The 17,163-nt window shown below is 50.0% G+C and overlaps 1 protein-coding gene across 1 annotated transcript in view; it reads right to left on the reverse strand.

Annotated features, from left to right (window-relative positions):
- Window positions 1-7,929: 7,929 nt before the first annotated feature.
- Window positions 7,930-17,163, reverse strand: part of Zcchc24 (zinc finger CCHC-type containing 24) — a 51,043-nt gene continuing 41,809 nt past the window's right edge. Inside the window, exons 3-4 of the mRNA XM_055612317.1 lie at window positions 15,062-15,226; window positions 7,930-11,708 (exon numbers count right to left, since the gene is read on the reverse strand). Of these exons, the coding sequence (XP_055468292.1) occupies window positions 11,595-11,708; window positions 15,062-15,226 (279 nt within the window). The 3' untranslated portion in view covers window positions 7,930-11,594. The remainder of the gene's footprint in view (window positions 11,709-15,061; window positions 15,227-17,163) is intronic.

The raw sequence follows: 17,163 nt of genomic DNA on the forward strand, positions 1-17,163 counted from the left end.
TGTGATATCCAAAGTGGCCTTGAAGTTGCTCTGTAGCAGCTTTGAATTTGTGAATCTTCTGCCTCAGCCTCTTGAGTAGCTGGGATTATAGTCCTGTCCCCAGCCCCCAGCCCCTTTAAGCAAAGTGTTTTTAAAGCACCTGTTCATTTATAAATCTGTGTATTTATTTTTCTGGCCTGGACAGGACATCTATTGCTGAGATGTCCTGTCTCCGCAGAGCACAGGTCAGAGATGTGCTGTTGTCATCTCTTGGCGTTGTCTGCTGATCTGGGGTGCCCCAGGTAACCAGTGACAAGTTGAAAGGAAAGCTGGCCCTCCTTAGTGGCCTGCCTACTGTCAGTTTCTGATGGGTCTCAGAAGGTGGGAGGGCGTGTGTGCTGTGTCTCCATCCAGTGGAATCTCGGGGTACAGCAAGCACACAAGAATTTTCTAGAAACCACGCCCTAAAGGCAAAAGCAAGGTCATCCTCTACAGTTCCCTCAGCACTCTGCGGAAGCCTAAGCCAGGTTTCGTTTTTGATTTTGTGTGTGCAGCACCATTTTAAGTAACATAGAAAACCCCAACTTGTTGCTGGCCAGTAAGCCCTCTAGACCTAATGAGTGCATCAGTCCCCTTAGTACCTACTGCATACGTCAGTAACCCTAAGCACCTAAGGCGTACATCAGGTGGTGAGCCTGCTTCTTGGATGCTGTCAGATGTGACACCTTATGTTTTCAAAAATCCAAAACACCAATTTACTGAGATCCACGGTGGCTTTTCAGAATGACTTCACTGAGGTAAAATTGGCATAGAGTGTAACTCACATTTTAATTGTACCATCAATGAATATTGAAAACCACATCTGCAAATTAATGAGCACCAGTTACCACACAAAGCACCACCATCTTTTCAGGACCTTCCCTATACAGCTTTTTAGAAAGCCGCTGAGTTCTGTTACCACACAGTGACCTTTGCCTGTTCTAGGACTGTGTGTGGAAATGAGGTTAAACAAGAGCCATCTTGCACCTGGCCTCCCTACCATAGTGCATGTGAGACTGACACAGTGGTTCTCAACCTGTGGGTTTCGCCACACTGAGGGAGACAGTGGCCCTTTCACAGGGGTTGCATTTCAGATGTGCTGCATCTCAGATATTTACGATTCATAACAGTCTCAAACGTAGAGTTAGGAAGTAACAATGACATTTTATGGCTGGGGTCACCATTACATGAGGAGCTACATTAAAGGGCCACAGTATTAGAAAGGTTGAGAACCGCTGCTCTAACGCGTTTCTGGGTTCTGCAGGATTTTGCTCCATGAAAAACAACTTCTGCAAATGTTTCCTAAGTGTAATAAGGCCTAAAGTCTGGGACTCAGGATTCTGGGGGAGCATGGAGGTCCTGAGCTCCTTTGCTTTCATTCTTTCTCTCTTTTTGTTTTGTTTTGCTTTTCAGGACAGGGTTTCTCTGTGTAGCCTTAGCTGTCCTGGACTCCCTTTGTCCTGGACTTGGCTGTCTCAAGCTCACAGAGATCCTCCTGCCTCTGCCTCCCAAGTGCTGGGATTACAAGCAGCAGCACCATGCCCAGCCTAAGCTTCTTTCTTAAGACTGGCTCTCATTCTCTTGCCTGAGCTGGATTTAAATTCATGCACTCAATCATTTCGCTTCAGCTTTCCAAACAGCTGGGATTGTGAGTGCATGCCATGAGACACAGGTAAAGGTGCTTTGCTTTTGCATTGTTTATTTATTTATTGATGTTGTTGTGTGTGTGTTTTGTGGTACTGAGAGTTCAAACTCAAGGCCTTATACAAGCATTCCACCACTGAACTATAACTTAGCCTAGCTGGATCCTATTGAATGCAAAACCAACTGTAATTTAACTCAGGTGCTAAGCTGGCTTAACATCAGAATGATCAATTTATTATATTGTAATTTCATATATGTAAACAATATTATAATAAGACCCAAAGTTACACAATTTTGACATGACAGAAGAAACATTTACAAAACAAAGAAACATACTATCAACATAGTATCAAGCTGCCTTCTAAATGCTTATCCTTATACCATAGACTGCTGCAACCCTCATCCCTCATCAGAGAAGCTTCCTTATGCAGTCATAAGGATGTCAGTTCATTCAGACTCACAGCTGGTCAAAGCACAAAGAGGTGACTGTGTGACGCTTAGCCTTAAGTGGTACATCTATATTACACTCCCTCTCCACTAGGCTCAGGGAACATGTGGAAGATGAGATGAGGGGATTTCAAGAGCCAGATATGTGTGTATCAAGATAAGGCATCATTTTGAGATAAAAAGAAAACAGGCTTGGTAGGGTGGCTCTGCAGGTAAAGTCTTGCCACCAAGCCTGATGACTTAGTTCGATTCCCTAGGACCTATATGATCAAAGGAGAGGACTAACTCCTGCAAGTTGTCTTCTGACACGTGTATTATGTGACATTTGTGTGTTTATAACATGCACACACAATAGATAAATGTTTTTTCCAAAGATATATAAATGGCAGTAAGCACAGGAGAAGACACTACAAACCGTTAGTCATCAGGGAAATGCAAATCAAAACTACAGTGAAATTCTTCACACCACACTGGGATGGGTAATACAGAGAGTAGCAAGTGCTTTTAAGGATGTTGACACATTGTAACCCTCGTGCCCTGATGGTCCAGCCTGACAGTTCCTCAGATAAGGGACCATTTACCCAAGAGAAATGAAAACATATATCCATAAGAAGAGTTGTAGATGTTCAAGCGCAGTTACTAATTCTGATAAAAAATTAAAGACATCCTTAATGTCCATCTTCCTGAGTTCAGCTGTACCTGCTTAGGAAAGATCATCATAGCTGGGCTTGTTGATTGTTGACAGTCCGTTACAGGAGGAGACAGGGAGGGTCATGGTACCCCTTTCCTGAGTTTCCAGCCACTTTCCCTCACTGGTTGTGTGTACCTCCACCCTAATTGTATATGGCCTCAGGGTCTCAGGAAAGGCTGGGGACTAGAAGATGGGGGGGGGGCCTCCATCTGTAAAGCCACAGGGAAGCCGTCAACCTGTGCCAGACACAGACCTTCCAGTGTAGCTGCTTTGGCTCAACCATACTCCTGCCCATAATTTCTCCCCCACACTCTGTAAGTAACCCTGATAAATTTGTTGGTTCCTACAGGGAACCAAATTGATTCTTTGGTAGAACCAAACTCTGGCTTGTCATTAGGATTATAGAAGGAGAGGGGAAGCATTGCTTAGTTATTCCCAGGGCATATGGGGGTGAGTATCTTCAGAGGCCAGAAGGGGGCGTCAGATCCCCGGGATCGGCAGTTAGAAACAGCTCTAAGCTGCCTGATGCGGGTGCTGGGAACTGAACCTGGGTCATCCCTAAGAACAGCAAGGGCTCCTAACTGCTGAGCCATCTCTCCAGCCCTAGTTATGGTGGTTTTACACAAAGCAATCAGTTCTCTCCAGCCACAGATGAGCACAGGAGGGATAGGTCCTTGACAGTTTAAGTTGTTTGTTTTGTTAGGATCCACCCACATGTCCGCATTCCAAATGTTAGGATTCCATTCTTCATGCTCTTTCACATGAAAATCTTGATAAGACTATAACTTCAAAAGGCATTGGGGGTTCAGCTACCTACACAATCAAGGTTTTATTTCGTGTTTAGTGAAATCAGCCTAGTGTGTGGGAGAGTCTTCTCATTATGTAAGACCTTGGGTTCTCAGTCTGTAACCTAGCTATGCTGAGAACTGAGGGGCATGAATGTTTCATTCTCTATTGGTAGTAAACCAAGTATTCTCAAAAGAACTTGCCCATCACAGTCCATACATTCATCCTTGCTGTCATATGGTCAAGTGCCGTAGCTGGCCTCTCAAGAAACATTCTTCCCTTGGCACTGTATCATTGGTGATCCATGATTAATTGTGATGTCACTGCCTGCCATGGATTGCCAGCATGCCATTTCCCACTGGCTGGCAGTCTAGCTATTCCTTCAAATCCAAAGGTACAACTGAGCTCCCAGATCCAGTTCTGTAGGGTTCTCCTGGTACCACTCCTGGTGTTGAGCCTGCAAGTGGGGACCCAGTCAGGTTATGGAAAGGATAAAGTTATTTGAACAGGAAAAGCAATATCTGAGGAGAAAAAGAGAATGCTGAAGAGTCTCTCCCCAGGGCCTTTTGTTGATAGAGTATCCACCAAAGGAACACTACAAATGAGCCAGTCAGGTACACCCTGTTAGTACATGCACAGACACACATTTCAGTAAGCAAGAGAAGGAAATCCCCTTTCACCTTCAACACATTAAACTTGCCTACCAGCAGGAAATGGCAGCTCTCAGATTCAGCCACCAGAGGACAGCAAAGGACTGGCTAGGTGGTACAAAGGGGAAACAGAGCAGGGGAAATTCTGACCTGGCAAGTGTATGTGATGGGAGAGCAAGGAAGACAGTGTGAAGTCTCCATGACATGCTGGGCAAGGGTTCTTTGCCAAAACCCAACAGAGAAACAGGCAGAAGAATGGAACTAGGAGGGTGTGTGCCTGGCAAAGAGAGAACAGCCTGTGGGCCAAGGAGAGCGGATAGGTCCAAGGCTCGCTCTTCCCTGAGCAAGGCAGGAAGTCAGGCCGCCAGTGAACAGGGTGAGTGAAGGAGCATGGGGTCAGGGCAGGGTGCAAGGGGCTGGGGGGAGGCCAGTGGATTCCAGGCTGCCTGGGAAGGAGACTTAGGTCTGCTGTTTCCTGGTAGAGGTAGAGGAACAACTCTGAGAGGTTGTAGAAAGGGGCTTTTCAGCTTCCTCAACCTCTTTGAACCCTAGTTTTCCCGCCTCTAGGTTTTGACTTACCCCACCCTCTCCCGCCCCCCACTTACAAGTTACCAGGGAAACCAAAAGAGATGATGTGTATGAATTGGATGGCCCAGTATGTGGCACACCCCACTACCTGCCACCTTGGACCCATTTGGTCTGCCCCAGGGATGGGAACCGAGATGGCAAGGACAGTCCCACCAGCCTGTTACCAGACTGCCTCTCAGTCGCTGCCATCTGTTTGCCAGTCTCTTTTCAGAACTCCCAACCATCAAGGCAAGGAGTTGTCTCATTTTGGCCGGGACACTCCAGTATCCAGTAGACGTGATCCCAGTGACATCACAGCACCCACCACAGGATTCCTTCAGCTGTGGAGGAGACTTCTCCCTCTGCTGGGCTCAGGGCCTAGCCTGGCTTTTGTCCCTATCTCAGATCTTCCACTGCTGAGGAAGGACTTGTGGCCTGTGGGAACAGAGATAGCTGGGTCCAAAGGAAGTTCATTTCCCTTATGCTCTGAAGCTTCCTCACTCCTAAGAGAGTTAAGAGAGGAAGGGAAAGGCTTTTCTGGGCATACTCGCTCGCTCGTAGTCTCCACCCTCAGAGCGCTGCCACCAGGGAAACTTATCACCATAACCCCAACTTCCAGAGGGCTCTCACTGTTGCAGGCAGCTAGCTGGCCTGTGAGTGTATGTGCTTGTGCATGCGAGGGGGGAGGGGTGGGAGTGAGGATAGGGCAGGGTAGCCAAGACCTCTAATACCTCCCTAGGGACTCCAGCATCAGGATAGATGGGGGAGGAAGTGCTAAGAGGCCCTGAGCCCAGGACAGTCTGTTCCTAGCTGTGGCCAGAGGCTGAGGGAACAGCCAGCAGGCCTGACTACCCTAGAGGCAAGCCCACCGCAGCCATCACCCTCCTCCATCTCAGCCTCTCCTCTACCTGCCTGGGGATCAGGCTCAAGCACCCTGACCAGCCAGTAACTCTTTAGATGCCCAACCCTGGTGCTTCCAGGCCATAGGGAACTGTCCCACCTGGACAACAGTGGGGCCTGGCTGCTCATCTTACGGTGGGTTTAGCTTAGGAGACCAAGCCTGGCCCAAAAGAAACTGATGATAATTTGAGGTCCCACCCCAGTTGTAGGCATCAGGGCTCTCCAGCCTCAGTTTATCCACCTGCCCCATTGGCCTATTTCCCCTACTTTGAGACTAGAAAGCCCAAATTACTGCCAGAGTTTGGGAGGGAGAGGACAACTTTCGGATGGACTCCTGCTTCTGCCACGAAGCCGAGTGGGTGACATCAGGAAAGACTGTCCTTTCTGGGCACCCTAGCTTTTTTCTAGAGCTGGGCTGGCTTCTCACATCCCTCCAAGATCCCTTCTTTGGTGGCTGCTGCCTCTGGACATGAGCATTAAGTCCAACTGGAAATCCTTCCTGTCCAGGGGAATTATTGGTTTCCACGGCTTCGGGAAGTGTCGAAATCCAGCCTGTGTTTGCTTTGGGTTTGTTTTCTTTCCACGAAGCACAAAGGGCAATCGCGAGCAGGCAAGCACACACACACTCATGTACACATATACTCACATGGATGCACACACACATGGGTGCACGCACATGGGGCTTGGGGAAGACAGGTAGGGAGGAGGCTGGGCTCCTAGGGAGCGATAGCACAGGGTCCTGGGTTCAAGGCTCGCTCCCCTTCCCACTCCCTCAGATAGCCGTGAGCCAAGTGTTTCTGGTTAAGCTGCAGACAGTGAGACCAAAAGGCCGCCTCCCCTGGGTCTGTCCTACTGCCAAGCAGCTGTTGGAACTCATGTCCACTGGCCTCTTATCTATATAGTGTGCTGAAGGAGCGACGCCTCAGAGGATGGGTGACGGAGAGGAAGGGCGGGCAGAGAAGGCAGACATTGTGTGTGCCCTGCCTGGCACACCTCTAGCTACTAGCTGAGGTCCCAGCAGTTAGCAGGTTCCCAGCTGTGGCGCTGCACACACAAGGGTCATTCAGTCCTTTGTTCACGCTGCTCTGTGTCCCCTTCCGCTCACCCGCTTGGCTAGACTGACACTGATCGCAGCCTGCCTGATGTTTACACGCCAGAGGATGAGTGGGAATTCTCTTTACTCTGAAGAAAAAGGCTTGGTGGCTTCCAGGGTTCACCCTACAACCCAAATCAGACAAGGGTCTTGCTTCTGGAGTTAGTTGCCTCTGTTCTTGCTGGTCCTGTTCCCTCGTCCTCTGTGGTTTTCTCAGTCCCATCTGGAGGCCGTAGTCTGGAGGCAGGACCTTGCCCGCACAAGTGCACTTTGACCAGTTTAAGTTTAGTGATCTGGATATTAAAACTCAGAACTGGGATTTCCAGTTTTCCTCCCCAGTCCCCTCACCACCAGACAGCATTTGTCTTAGGTGGTGAGTTGGCACCAGCCAGGGACTGGATGCCCCAGCACTGGGGCTGGAGGCCCCTCCTCCCTAGCCCTTCCCTGACAGTATCAGTAGTGCCCCTCCCCAGGGCCATAAGGGGACTCCTCAAACCAAGTGATGCTGAGGTGCACAGTGTACCCAGGAAGTCTTTAAGAATCCAAGAACGTGTTCAGACCAATTTCTTAGCATTGCTGCCTCTTGGGGTAACTAGTGAGCAGTGAGACTGAAGGAAGTACTGGTCCTTGGCCAAGAGGCTTCATGGACAAATTGCCTTCCAGAGTGTTGCTTTACCCCTACAGATGCCGACCTGTGACAGCCCTATCTAGTCCTTGCTCCCCTGGAGCCTTCCGTTTGTTTGCACGTGATAGTCAGTTTCTCAGACCCCCGTCCTGGGCTCACATTCAAGCACGTGAAGCCACACCGGAGCCCAGGGCTGCAGACGGAGGCTGAGTTACTCCTATATATGGTTACTGGGGAGTGAGCCCATCTGAGCTAACATGTGACCTAATCTGCTGACAATCTCACCCAGTTGGGGCCACGCTTGGGGAGAGCCTTCATGCTGGAAGGAGTGTTCACCTGAGGCCAAAGGGGCTGGGAGGAGGCAGGTCGATGGTGGGGGCAGGACAAAGCCAACATGACCAGCCTTGGAACTAGATGCCAGCCAAGTCCTTCCAAGCCCTGCTTTGTCCCACATCTGTGAAAATGCCCAGCTTCTCCCATGCTCCTTGTAAACAAACTCGCAACCTTCTTCTTTTCCAAAGTCTTTTTAATACAGCACAGAAAGGCTATATTGTCATAGGCAAGCTGTATATAGAGTCTCCAGGAATAAGGCACACAACGGAATGCCACCCCGAGGCCGGCCTTCAGGAAAGTCAGGAACCTTCTCCATGTACCCTCCAGGCGGGGCTCACGGGTTCTGTTTGTCTTTTTAGCTGAATGCACACACATGAACAGACACAGACATGGACAGAGTCACCACACAGAGGTGCCGGGGTTGGTGCAGGGAAGTTAGCCGTGAGAGCAAACGATGATCCTCATTGCCACCTCCCAGAAGGCTGCGACACCCCTTACTTCAGTATTAGTTTTTGCTCTGGCTACAATGTAGTGAGGTTGGATTAGACTTTTGTTTAGAGTAGATTCAAGTCCATTAGATGCTAGAGGGCATTGAGGGCTCAGGTGGACAGATCCAAGTTCAAAGAGCATGGAGCTGAGAGGCAGGACTCCAGCAAGGAGGAAGCCCACCTCCTGTTTCCTTGTGCCTCCTTGGGCCTTGCTGGCAGGGAGAGTAGACCGGCAGATGTGAGGACCTGTTCATCCAAACTCTTCCCTCGTTCATTCCCCGCCCTCCCCTAAAAAATTAATAAAACCATAACAACAAGGTAATAACAGGAAGATACAGGAGAAAGGATTGATTGCAGTGCCACCTGTCAACCTCAGAAAGAGGCGCAAAGGGTCGCTGTTCCCTTTTTACCATGCTGTCCACTGATAACTCCCCTTAAAAATGCAATACTTCCAAAATACACAACTGCATAAATACAGGACAAGAGCATAGTAATAAGTCTAAACACTTGAATAATATACTGGTTGCTTAATACTGATATTTTCACCCAAGGAAAACAAAACAGAAAAACAACATAGCTTAAAGAATTGCAAAGATTTTTTTCCTCGTTAGAATTATGTACCAACTTCATATAATAATTCTATGTAGATAATATTTCCTTCTTAATGTAGTTCAGTTGCATACTTTTTACAGACCAAGGCATAGAAAAAAATAACAAGAAAAAAGGAAAAGTTCTCACCATAAATATCTTCTTATAGCTCAACTAGACTTGCAAAATACATCTAGAAATCTGTGTGTTATGGATTGCACTCTCAAAAGCACTGACGTTTCAAAAAATGCCTTTTGTTGTTTTCAATTTCAATAGTATAAAGCAATCCTATTTTTCTTTTCTTTTCTTTTTTTTAAAAAGACCCTCAAATATATACAAACAAAAATCACTATGAAGAATTTTTGGGGGGAGAGGCCACCAAGTTCTGTATGGTAAGAAAAACTGGTAACCACGCAGAAATTTTAACATCTATGAATTTTTTTCCCAAAATACACACATAGCATTTTTTTAAAAGAATTCTCTGTCAAGTATAACTCAAAATAAATACAAATTCACAAGTAGAGCTATTGAATACTTCTTACGGGGTAAACACCATTCTCTCTCAACTAGATCGCTAGATCTTCTTACTGCAAGCGATTGTCCCTTTTGAATATTCTGAAACCACACACTTTCCTGTCCCCTGGGCTCCCAGGCCCTCTGAGCATTAATTCTTCCAGCACCAGCCTAGATAGTGGTATATTTTGCTAGCCTCAGAAAGATCACAGGTTCAGCCAAAGCATTACAAGGCAGGACCAGGGAGGGGCTGCCTGAGGTGAGGACCTGGCTGTGCATATCAGTACAGTATCCAAAACAGTCTCTTTAGGTTGACAGCTCACCATCTACTGGCCCTGGATTTCCGAAGACTGTCGCTGAGCTCTTTGCATCTCTGACTCAGTTTACCTGTTCCCAACTTGTCCTCACTTGGGACACAGGCTCACTGGTCCACTGCTGTGAACATTCTCTTTAGAGGCCCAGTGGGATGACTGACAGAAAAAGCCCCTTCCTAGAAACAGGAAGCTTGGGATGGGGCAATCCTAGTACAGCAGCGAGACTGGGGAGTCTGTGATGCTGGTGCTCACAGCCTGCAGCCCGGCACACCACCGTTCACAGGCAGCAGGATGGCAGCTAGGAGTCTGGACTGGCACAGATATACCTTTGTTAAATGCTCAGAGGGTATGTTCTCCCCAAATCCACCCTGCAGCTAGCTGGCTGCAGACACCCATCTCTTCCACTTACTCCCTGGACCCTTGGTTAACACTTAACCATGACTCCTCAGTCATACAAAACATTTTCATTCTAAAACAAAGGGCAACTGGGCACCATGTGTAAACACTGAATTTCAGGCCTATTTCATGGTCTGACTTTTTTTTTTTTTTTTTTTTTTTTTTTTCTCCATAGAGGCATAGTATTGGGGTAAAGTCAAGCAACTCGGTCTTGGCAGCTGGTGTAGGGGAGAAAGACAAGTGTGGCTTGTCACAGGGTGGGGATTGCACCACTGACCCTGGCCAGGACAATGGTGCCCCCCGGGGACATGTGACATGCCAGGAAATCTCTTTGCTTCCTCAAGAAGTAGGAAATAATTATTCCGTTTCCAAAGGAGAGGTTCTGTGGCTCATTTTAGGCTTGCCCAGTGGGAGGGGCTGAGGAGACCTTGGAAAGGAGGAGAGGGGGAGATCATCTTTCATCTTCTCAGGGAATGGGAAAGTCAAGCAGGGAGGGCTGTAGGAGAGACCCTGACCTCACTCAGCCTAACTTCCTCTGCGTCTCTCAGAAACAGGTGTGGAGGGCAGTGCACCTGGACGGCTACCGGACACCTAGAGGCATAACACCCTCCTCTCCCATGATACTCCGTGTTCCAGAGGCAGTCAGCTTTCTTTTAGAACACCAGAGATCACTGGGGCCTCTTGGCTTTCTGGTGGCACTTTGTCATTTAACTAATGGGGACACTGAAGCTGAAGACGAAATGTTCTTTATGGCCCCGGGTGCCATAAAGTAGCTCCAGAATGCCAGGGCCTGCATCCTTCACGCCAGAATGGGTTTTTGTGGGGTGGCATCCCTGACATGGATAAGAGGCTAACAGTGAAGAGAGGGCATCTGAAGAACCCAAACCTACAGGACAGTCTCAGGGAGGTCATGGGAGGTGGTAGTGCCTGATGTCCCAGAACACGTTCACTGTTCAATGTGTCCTGTTCCCTTCCTCACCCCCCGCCCACTCCTGCCTGCCTGTCCCATCGACAGAGGGAAGCAAGCTGTTTTTAGCTACCAGCTACAATGTAGTGATGCCAGGGGCTGGTCAGATTTGGGACTCTGTGGACAGATAGAGGACCACTCCTCAGCAGCTGCTAGAACAAGTGACTGCCTACTGTGGCTTCGGACTGGGAATGAAACAGGACTTCCCTAGAGTGGTTTTTCAGAGGAGGCAAGCTGCACAGTTCTGGGTGAGATAGTGCCTGGCTGGCCCTGGAGGGATGACTCCCACAGGCCTCAGGATTCACAGTTCGCCCCAAAGATACTCAGGAAGAGAGCCTGCTGCAGGGACACTAAGGCCTCTGCTGGTCTCTGTCCCCCTACAGAGCCCAGGCCTATGGGGAAGAGTCCTGGAGGCTCCTGTCTCTGCACCTATCAGGTGCACATGAGACAAGGACATGAGCCTCCCCTTCATAAGCCCACAAGCCTGTGAAGTCTCCTCAGGTATCAGGGACATTCATCTCTTGGGGCAGCACGGGGAGGTGGCAGCCGGGGGGTGCTGCAGTGGTGGCCATGGTCACTGCACACGGCGACAGTAGTAGCCCAGGACCTTGCATTTTTCACAGAGGTGCTGTGGGTGCTCCTTGCTCTGGTCAGACACATCCAGACCATCAGGCTTCTCCAGGGGTCTCTGCAGTGGAGGAGGAGAGAGGGTCAGGGCCAAGGGGAGGAGGGAGAAAACCTGCAGTTACCGAGGTAGCTCAGCCAATACTTTGGGACCCTACCTTTTGCCTGTTTACAGACGTTTTTGCCCAAGAGGCTCAGGTAAAATTCCTGGGCTGGCTAGAGCCAAGGCAGCGGTCTTAGACCCAGAACCATAGGCAAATATGTTGCTTGACCCACAGTCCTCTCTTGGCAACTGCCGCCCTGAATGAAGCTCAGAGAGCTCCCAGATCTAGCCCAGAGTCAATGCAGGACAGGGGCCCAACGACATCTCTCAGATGAAGAAACGGAGTCTCAGGCAAGGGAAAGTGCACTGATATCTGTTCCTGTCACTCCAGTGGCCTTGTGAGTCAGTCATCCTGGACATAGCTGCAACATTTCAACCCAAGGGGCAACAGGGCTCTTAGTTCCATAAGTCTGGGGTCTGGGGCCAATCTCAGCTTAGATCCTGGCCCAGTGCCTGCCCATTTATTGAGTGACTGCATGAATAGAGCCTCATTGTTTTCTAACAGGGAAACTGAGGCCTAGAGAAAGAAGGCGACTCACCGGGCCTATTGTCTACATCCTCCCTGTCATGTCATGTCATCCATGCTGTCACAATGCTCATTTGCAAAGTTTGGAAGGATCCCGAGGGATGCTGGCTGTTGGTAACCTGGGCAACATTAGGCACACACAAGTGCCCCTCTCTCTAAAAAATTTCATGTAGTAAGTGTGTGTTCACATGTGTGCATGTGTGAGACAGCATGACTGCGGAGGACAGAGGACAACTTGTAGGAGTCAGTTTTCTTCTTCCACCATGTGGGTCATAGGGATTGAACAAATCATCAAGCTTGGTGGCAAGGCCCTTCCCCCCGAGGCATCTCACCAGCCCTCAAACTTTTCTTGTACTTTTGATGGCTTGGTTCCCTGCCTGCTCTCCCTCCCTGACCTACCCACAAAGCCCAGCAAAGACCTGCAAACATTACAGGCTCACAAGGAGTGACTCTGAAGTGGACAGAATTTCAGTTGGCCACAAAGACTGTTCCCCCTCCAGCCCCAGAATGATACCCTGTCTGTAGAAGGGTCCTCTGCACAGACTTGGGGGCTCAGAGGAAGCTTGTCAGGACCCAGCTGGGAACCATGTGCCAAGGAGAGGGGAGCAGAAACTACAGGCTGACCTGGAGTTCGGGGCAAAGCCCCTTGGATGCCAGTGACATGCCCAGGCAGAGTAGTAGCCTGCTTTTCTACCTGGTCTAGGCCCCGGCGCTGCAGCTCAGGGCTGGCTCTAGATCTCAAGTATTCTCATACCTGTTCCAGACGCCTGGCTTTCTGTTCCCAGGGCACCATCCTTCTTTGAGGATGCTCCCACCCTTGTGGTCCTGAGAACTCACTAGCACTTTCTCTGCTCACCCTTCCAGTAACTGCTGTCCTGGGATTTATAGCAGAGGCTGACAGCACTCCCAGAGGTAAGGAGCAGAGCCAATGAGAAGAGCTGAGAGGCCTGAAGAGTATTCTGGAAAACTGCTCTGCCCACACCTCTGCAGTGTGTCCACAGCCCATGGTCATAAGTCAGAGAGCTTCGAACATCACCTCTGCCATCCTTTGGCTGATGGCTGCCACCTCAGCTTGCCTTTCTGCAGCTTGGGTTAGGGGTTAGTGACAGGTGCTGTTGTGGCTCAGCTGTGTGCACGTGTGCATGTGTGTGCATGAGTATTATGTTGTGTGTGCATGCGTGTGTGTGTGCATGTGTGTCAGTTCAAGAGAATGCCTATATGTACAAGAATGTGTGTGTTGTGTATGAGTGTGTATGTAGTGTGTGTGCGCGTGTGTGTGTGTGTGTGTGTGTACTAGAGAGTAAATGACTGTCTTAAAGAATTCTATAACCACAGAGCTCCACAAAGTCTTTATAATATCTGTGTGGACAATCAACAAATCACTTGGCCTCTCTTTGCCAAAGAAAAAGAAAGACCCTAATAGAAAACCTGTTTTGTGGGGTTGTTGTGAAGAGTGATCAGAATGGCACCTTGTTCCTGGGGAACCTTTTATGTGTTGGCCAGTATTGATGTTGAATATTATCAGTAATGTTTTGAAAGGGCGGGACCATTAGCTGAATCCTTGGGAAATGCTCTTGTCCTCGCCAGCCCTGGCCCTAGGTTCCTTTAAACTACCTTTTCTTCTTGGCCTTGGTCAGGATGGGTTCTGGCTGGCTGCTAAGCCTTGCTCAGCCTGTAGCCTCAGGCTGCTAGTGGGGAGCTTGGGGGAGCTGTCAGGATGACTCCCCTCTGTGGAAGGAAACACTCAGCAGCTGGGACTGAGCTGTGAGCCCCTCCCCACCCCCAGCAGGGAGCCAAAGCCCATTAGTATTTTCTTCTCTTCTTGGAGAGGTGGGGTGGGTTGTCTGGGGGGGGGGGGAAGAGACACAGTTGGAGCCTGACAGGAAACAGATGTAGTGGGGATAGGCCTTCTCAGAGGGATGAGGTGGCTGGGTCAGCCCTGGGGGAGGGGCAAGAACCCTTCTCCATGGGGCCTGGGTACATAGGCTCCACTGGAGCCTCACTGGGAGAGCAAGGGGACCATACTCCCAAATCTCAAGCCAGAGAGAGAAGCACAAGAGCCCAGGTACACAGAACTTGGCTGGTGTGTAGAGGTGGGGTAAGGGTCGGGGGTTCAAATCCTATTGCCTTTTCATACCTCAATTTCCCCAGTGCATACCATAGGTACTCAACAAATACTGGCTGGATGATGGTGAGTGGGAAGAGTGGAGCCTCCAGCTTTTCAAAGCTCCTTCTAGACTGGACCCCTCTGTGTAGAAGCAGGCTAGCAGGTGAGCAGGCTACACTAGGCTATGCTGGTAGGATGTGGGAGGGGGAAGGCAGGGAAAGCCATCAATGACCAAGGGATGGGATGGCAAGACAGAAGGGACCCAGTAAGTAGCCTGCCTTGCCAGACACTGGGTCACACAGGAACACTGCTGATGTCAGGTTGCCTGCCCTGAGTGTGTGAGCTGCCTCTGCCTCTACCTAGATAATAAGACAGTAAGGTGAGTTCTCCCCAGACCTCTAGCCTAGACCCTTGGAACCCACACACCTGGAGGCCTTGTAGGAACTGGGCTGTCCTAACTCCCTATCCCAGTTAGCCCCTTTCTGCCTACCCCGCCAACACGCCTCCGCTTCAGGCTCCATGTTATGGAGTCAGTTAAGGCTCACCACAGGGCAAGAATCACCTCCAGGGGGCTGAGAGAATGCCCTGCGCCCCCCAGCCCTCCCCCCACAGGCCACCCAACTTCATCCAAGGCTCAGTCCCACAACTAGCTCCTCTCCCCCCCGCCCCCCGCTCACCCACCTGCTTGTGCGGGTACACGTTGATGTGGCACTTGATGCACTCCTGCCCCATGTTGGCCCAGGAGTTCCCGCTCATCCATTTCCTCTTGCACTTTGGACACTTGTACTCGCCAAAGCAGCGCTTCTTGCCTTGGTAAGGCGTCAGGCCCTCGCCTTTGGGCCGTGCCTGGAGAGATAGGAAGTAAATGCAGGGAAATGGGACCTCCGCCTTCAGCTCTCACAGCCTGCAGCCTGCCCCGTGCGCTAGCCTTTTTGTCACCACTCTAGAAAGCAAGAAGGTTACCTTCAGAGCACACATGGAAATCCTGCTGTGGGAGCTCCACAGTCACCCCAAGACAGAGACAGTGGGATTCAGGGCTTCTGAGGAGATGCCAAAGGGGCAGCTGGATGGGCACAGTGCTTTGTCCACAAGAACAGTGCCCAGTGGACAGGATCGCCTCAGCTTCCTCCTCTTCCAACCGTGGGCTTCCCTACCTTGAAGCAGCCATGTTCTAGGCTGGTCTTGAACTCAGATCTCCTGCCTTAGCTCCCGGGGTGTTGGGAAGACAGAAACACACCCTCTGTCCAGTCCCTGTGGCATCTCTGTGTCCGTGTCACCCCACACTGACAAACACATTCAATCCATCCGTATGTCTAGGCCTCCTGTCATGTCTTGCTGCTTTCTTTTGAAACACAGTTCTCATTATCACAGACTGGCTTGCATTACTTCACAAAGATAATCTTTCTTTTAAAGTAATTTATTTATTTTTATTTTATATGCGGTGGTCTTTTGTCTGCATATATGGCATGTCTGTGTGAGAATGTCGGATCCCCTGGAACTAGAGTTACAGACAATTGTAAGCTGTCATATGGGTGCTGGGAATTGAACCTGGGTCCTCTAGAAGAGCAGCCACTGCTCTTAACTACTGAGCCATCTCGCCAGCCCTGACGACGATAATCTTGACCATCTAAAGCTCCAGCCCTGTCTCCCTAGTACAGGACTTATAGACATGCACCGCCATGCCTGCTTTATGGTGTGCTGGGAATCCAACCCAGGGCCTCGTGCATGCTGGTCAAGCACCCTACCAACTGAGCCACCCCCCAACCCAGTTATCTTGGCGTTTCTCTCACATCCCATCGATACCAGTAGCTACTGCATTGCCTTCACAGTTGCATGGTGGCAGAATTCACGAAAGCTCGTTGCGCGCCACCACGAGTGCTTGGCGCATGTGTCAGCTTACATGCCCGTGAGTGTATTTGTAAATTTTCAGAAGGGAAACGTGTGGAGCAAAGGTCATGTGCACTGTTTTTTGTAATAACGCCTCTTGCTGCTGCCTCCACTCCCACGATGCTTCACCAGCTTCGTGGTCTCGGGAGCAGAGTTTTAGCTAATGCTCCCATTTGTGTGCAGCTGCGCTTTCCACACATTTGCTTTCCTCGGTTGTAGTTGTCTGTGCTCAGCTGACAGAGTCCCAGAAATAGACAACCCGTGAGCTTTAAACTGTGCACAACTCTGAGAAGAAAGATGAGTGTGCTCTCCGCGTGCCTGGACATCAGCGGTCTCATTGCCCCTTGTATCCGGGCTAGCTGTACTTCCTGCCCATCCTCTCTTGCTGCCAAATACTAGCCCCTGTGTGCCAATGCCTAGGCACAGCGCCCTCTAGGCTGCTTCTCAACTGGGGTTGCCATATATGAAGCTGCTGGGAGCCTACACATGCACACAGAGGCCAGTTCTTAACAGTTGGGCTTGTTACCACAGGATTTAAAACTGGGAGGCCACCCATAGCTGTGGACCCACACCAGCCTTGGATGCTCACTAGCTGAGGCTGAGGAGTGCTGACCGTTAGGGCCGCCGTTCACTCTCTCCAGGCCACCTCGGCTTGCCACGGCTCCCTCCACACGCCTCAGCTGCTTGGCTCTTATAGGCTTTGAGTGTGAGGGGCCTGACCCGTCGTTAAGTACAGTCCCCAGCCTGGCAGTGTCTGGATTGTCTGGCAACATGGAGGAGAAGAAGAATCTTGAGACCCACATTAGAGTCAGCACATCAGAACCTTGTTCATGGGGTGGAGAGGAGGCAGAGTGGTGTGTGTGATGTGTGTGTATGGTGTGTGTGTGTGTGGTGTG

Source organism: Psammomys obesus, unplaced genomic scaffold, assembly GCF_907164565.1.
Source record: "Psammomys obesus unplaced genomic scaffold, mPsaObe1.curated_primary_1811, whole genome shotgun sequence".
Taxonomy (NCBI): Eukaryota; Metazoa; Chordata; class Mammalia; order Rodentia; family Muridae; genus Psammomys; species Psammomys obesus.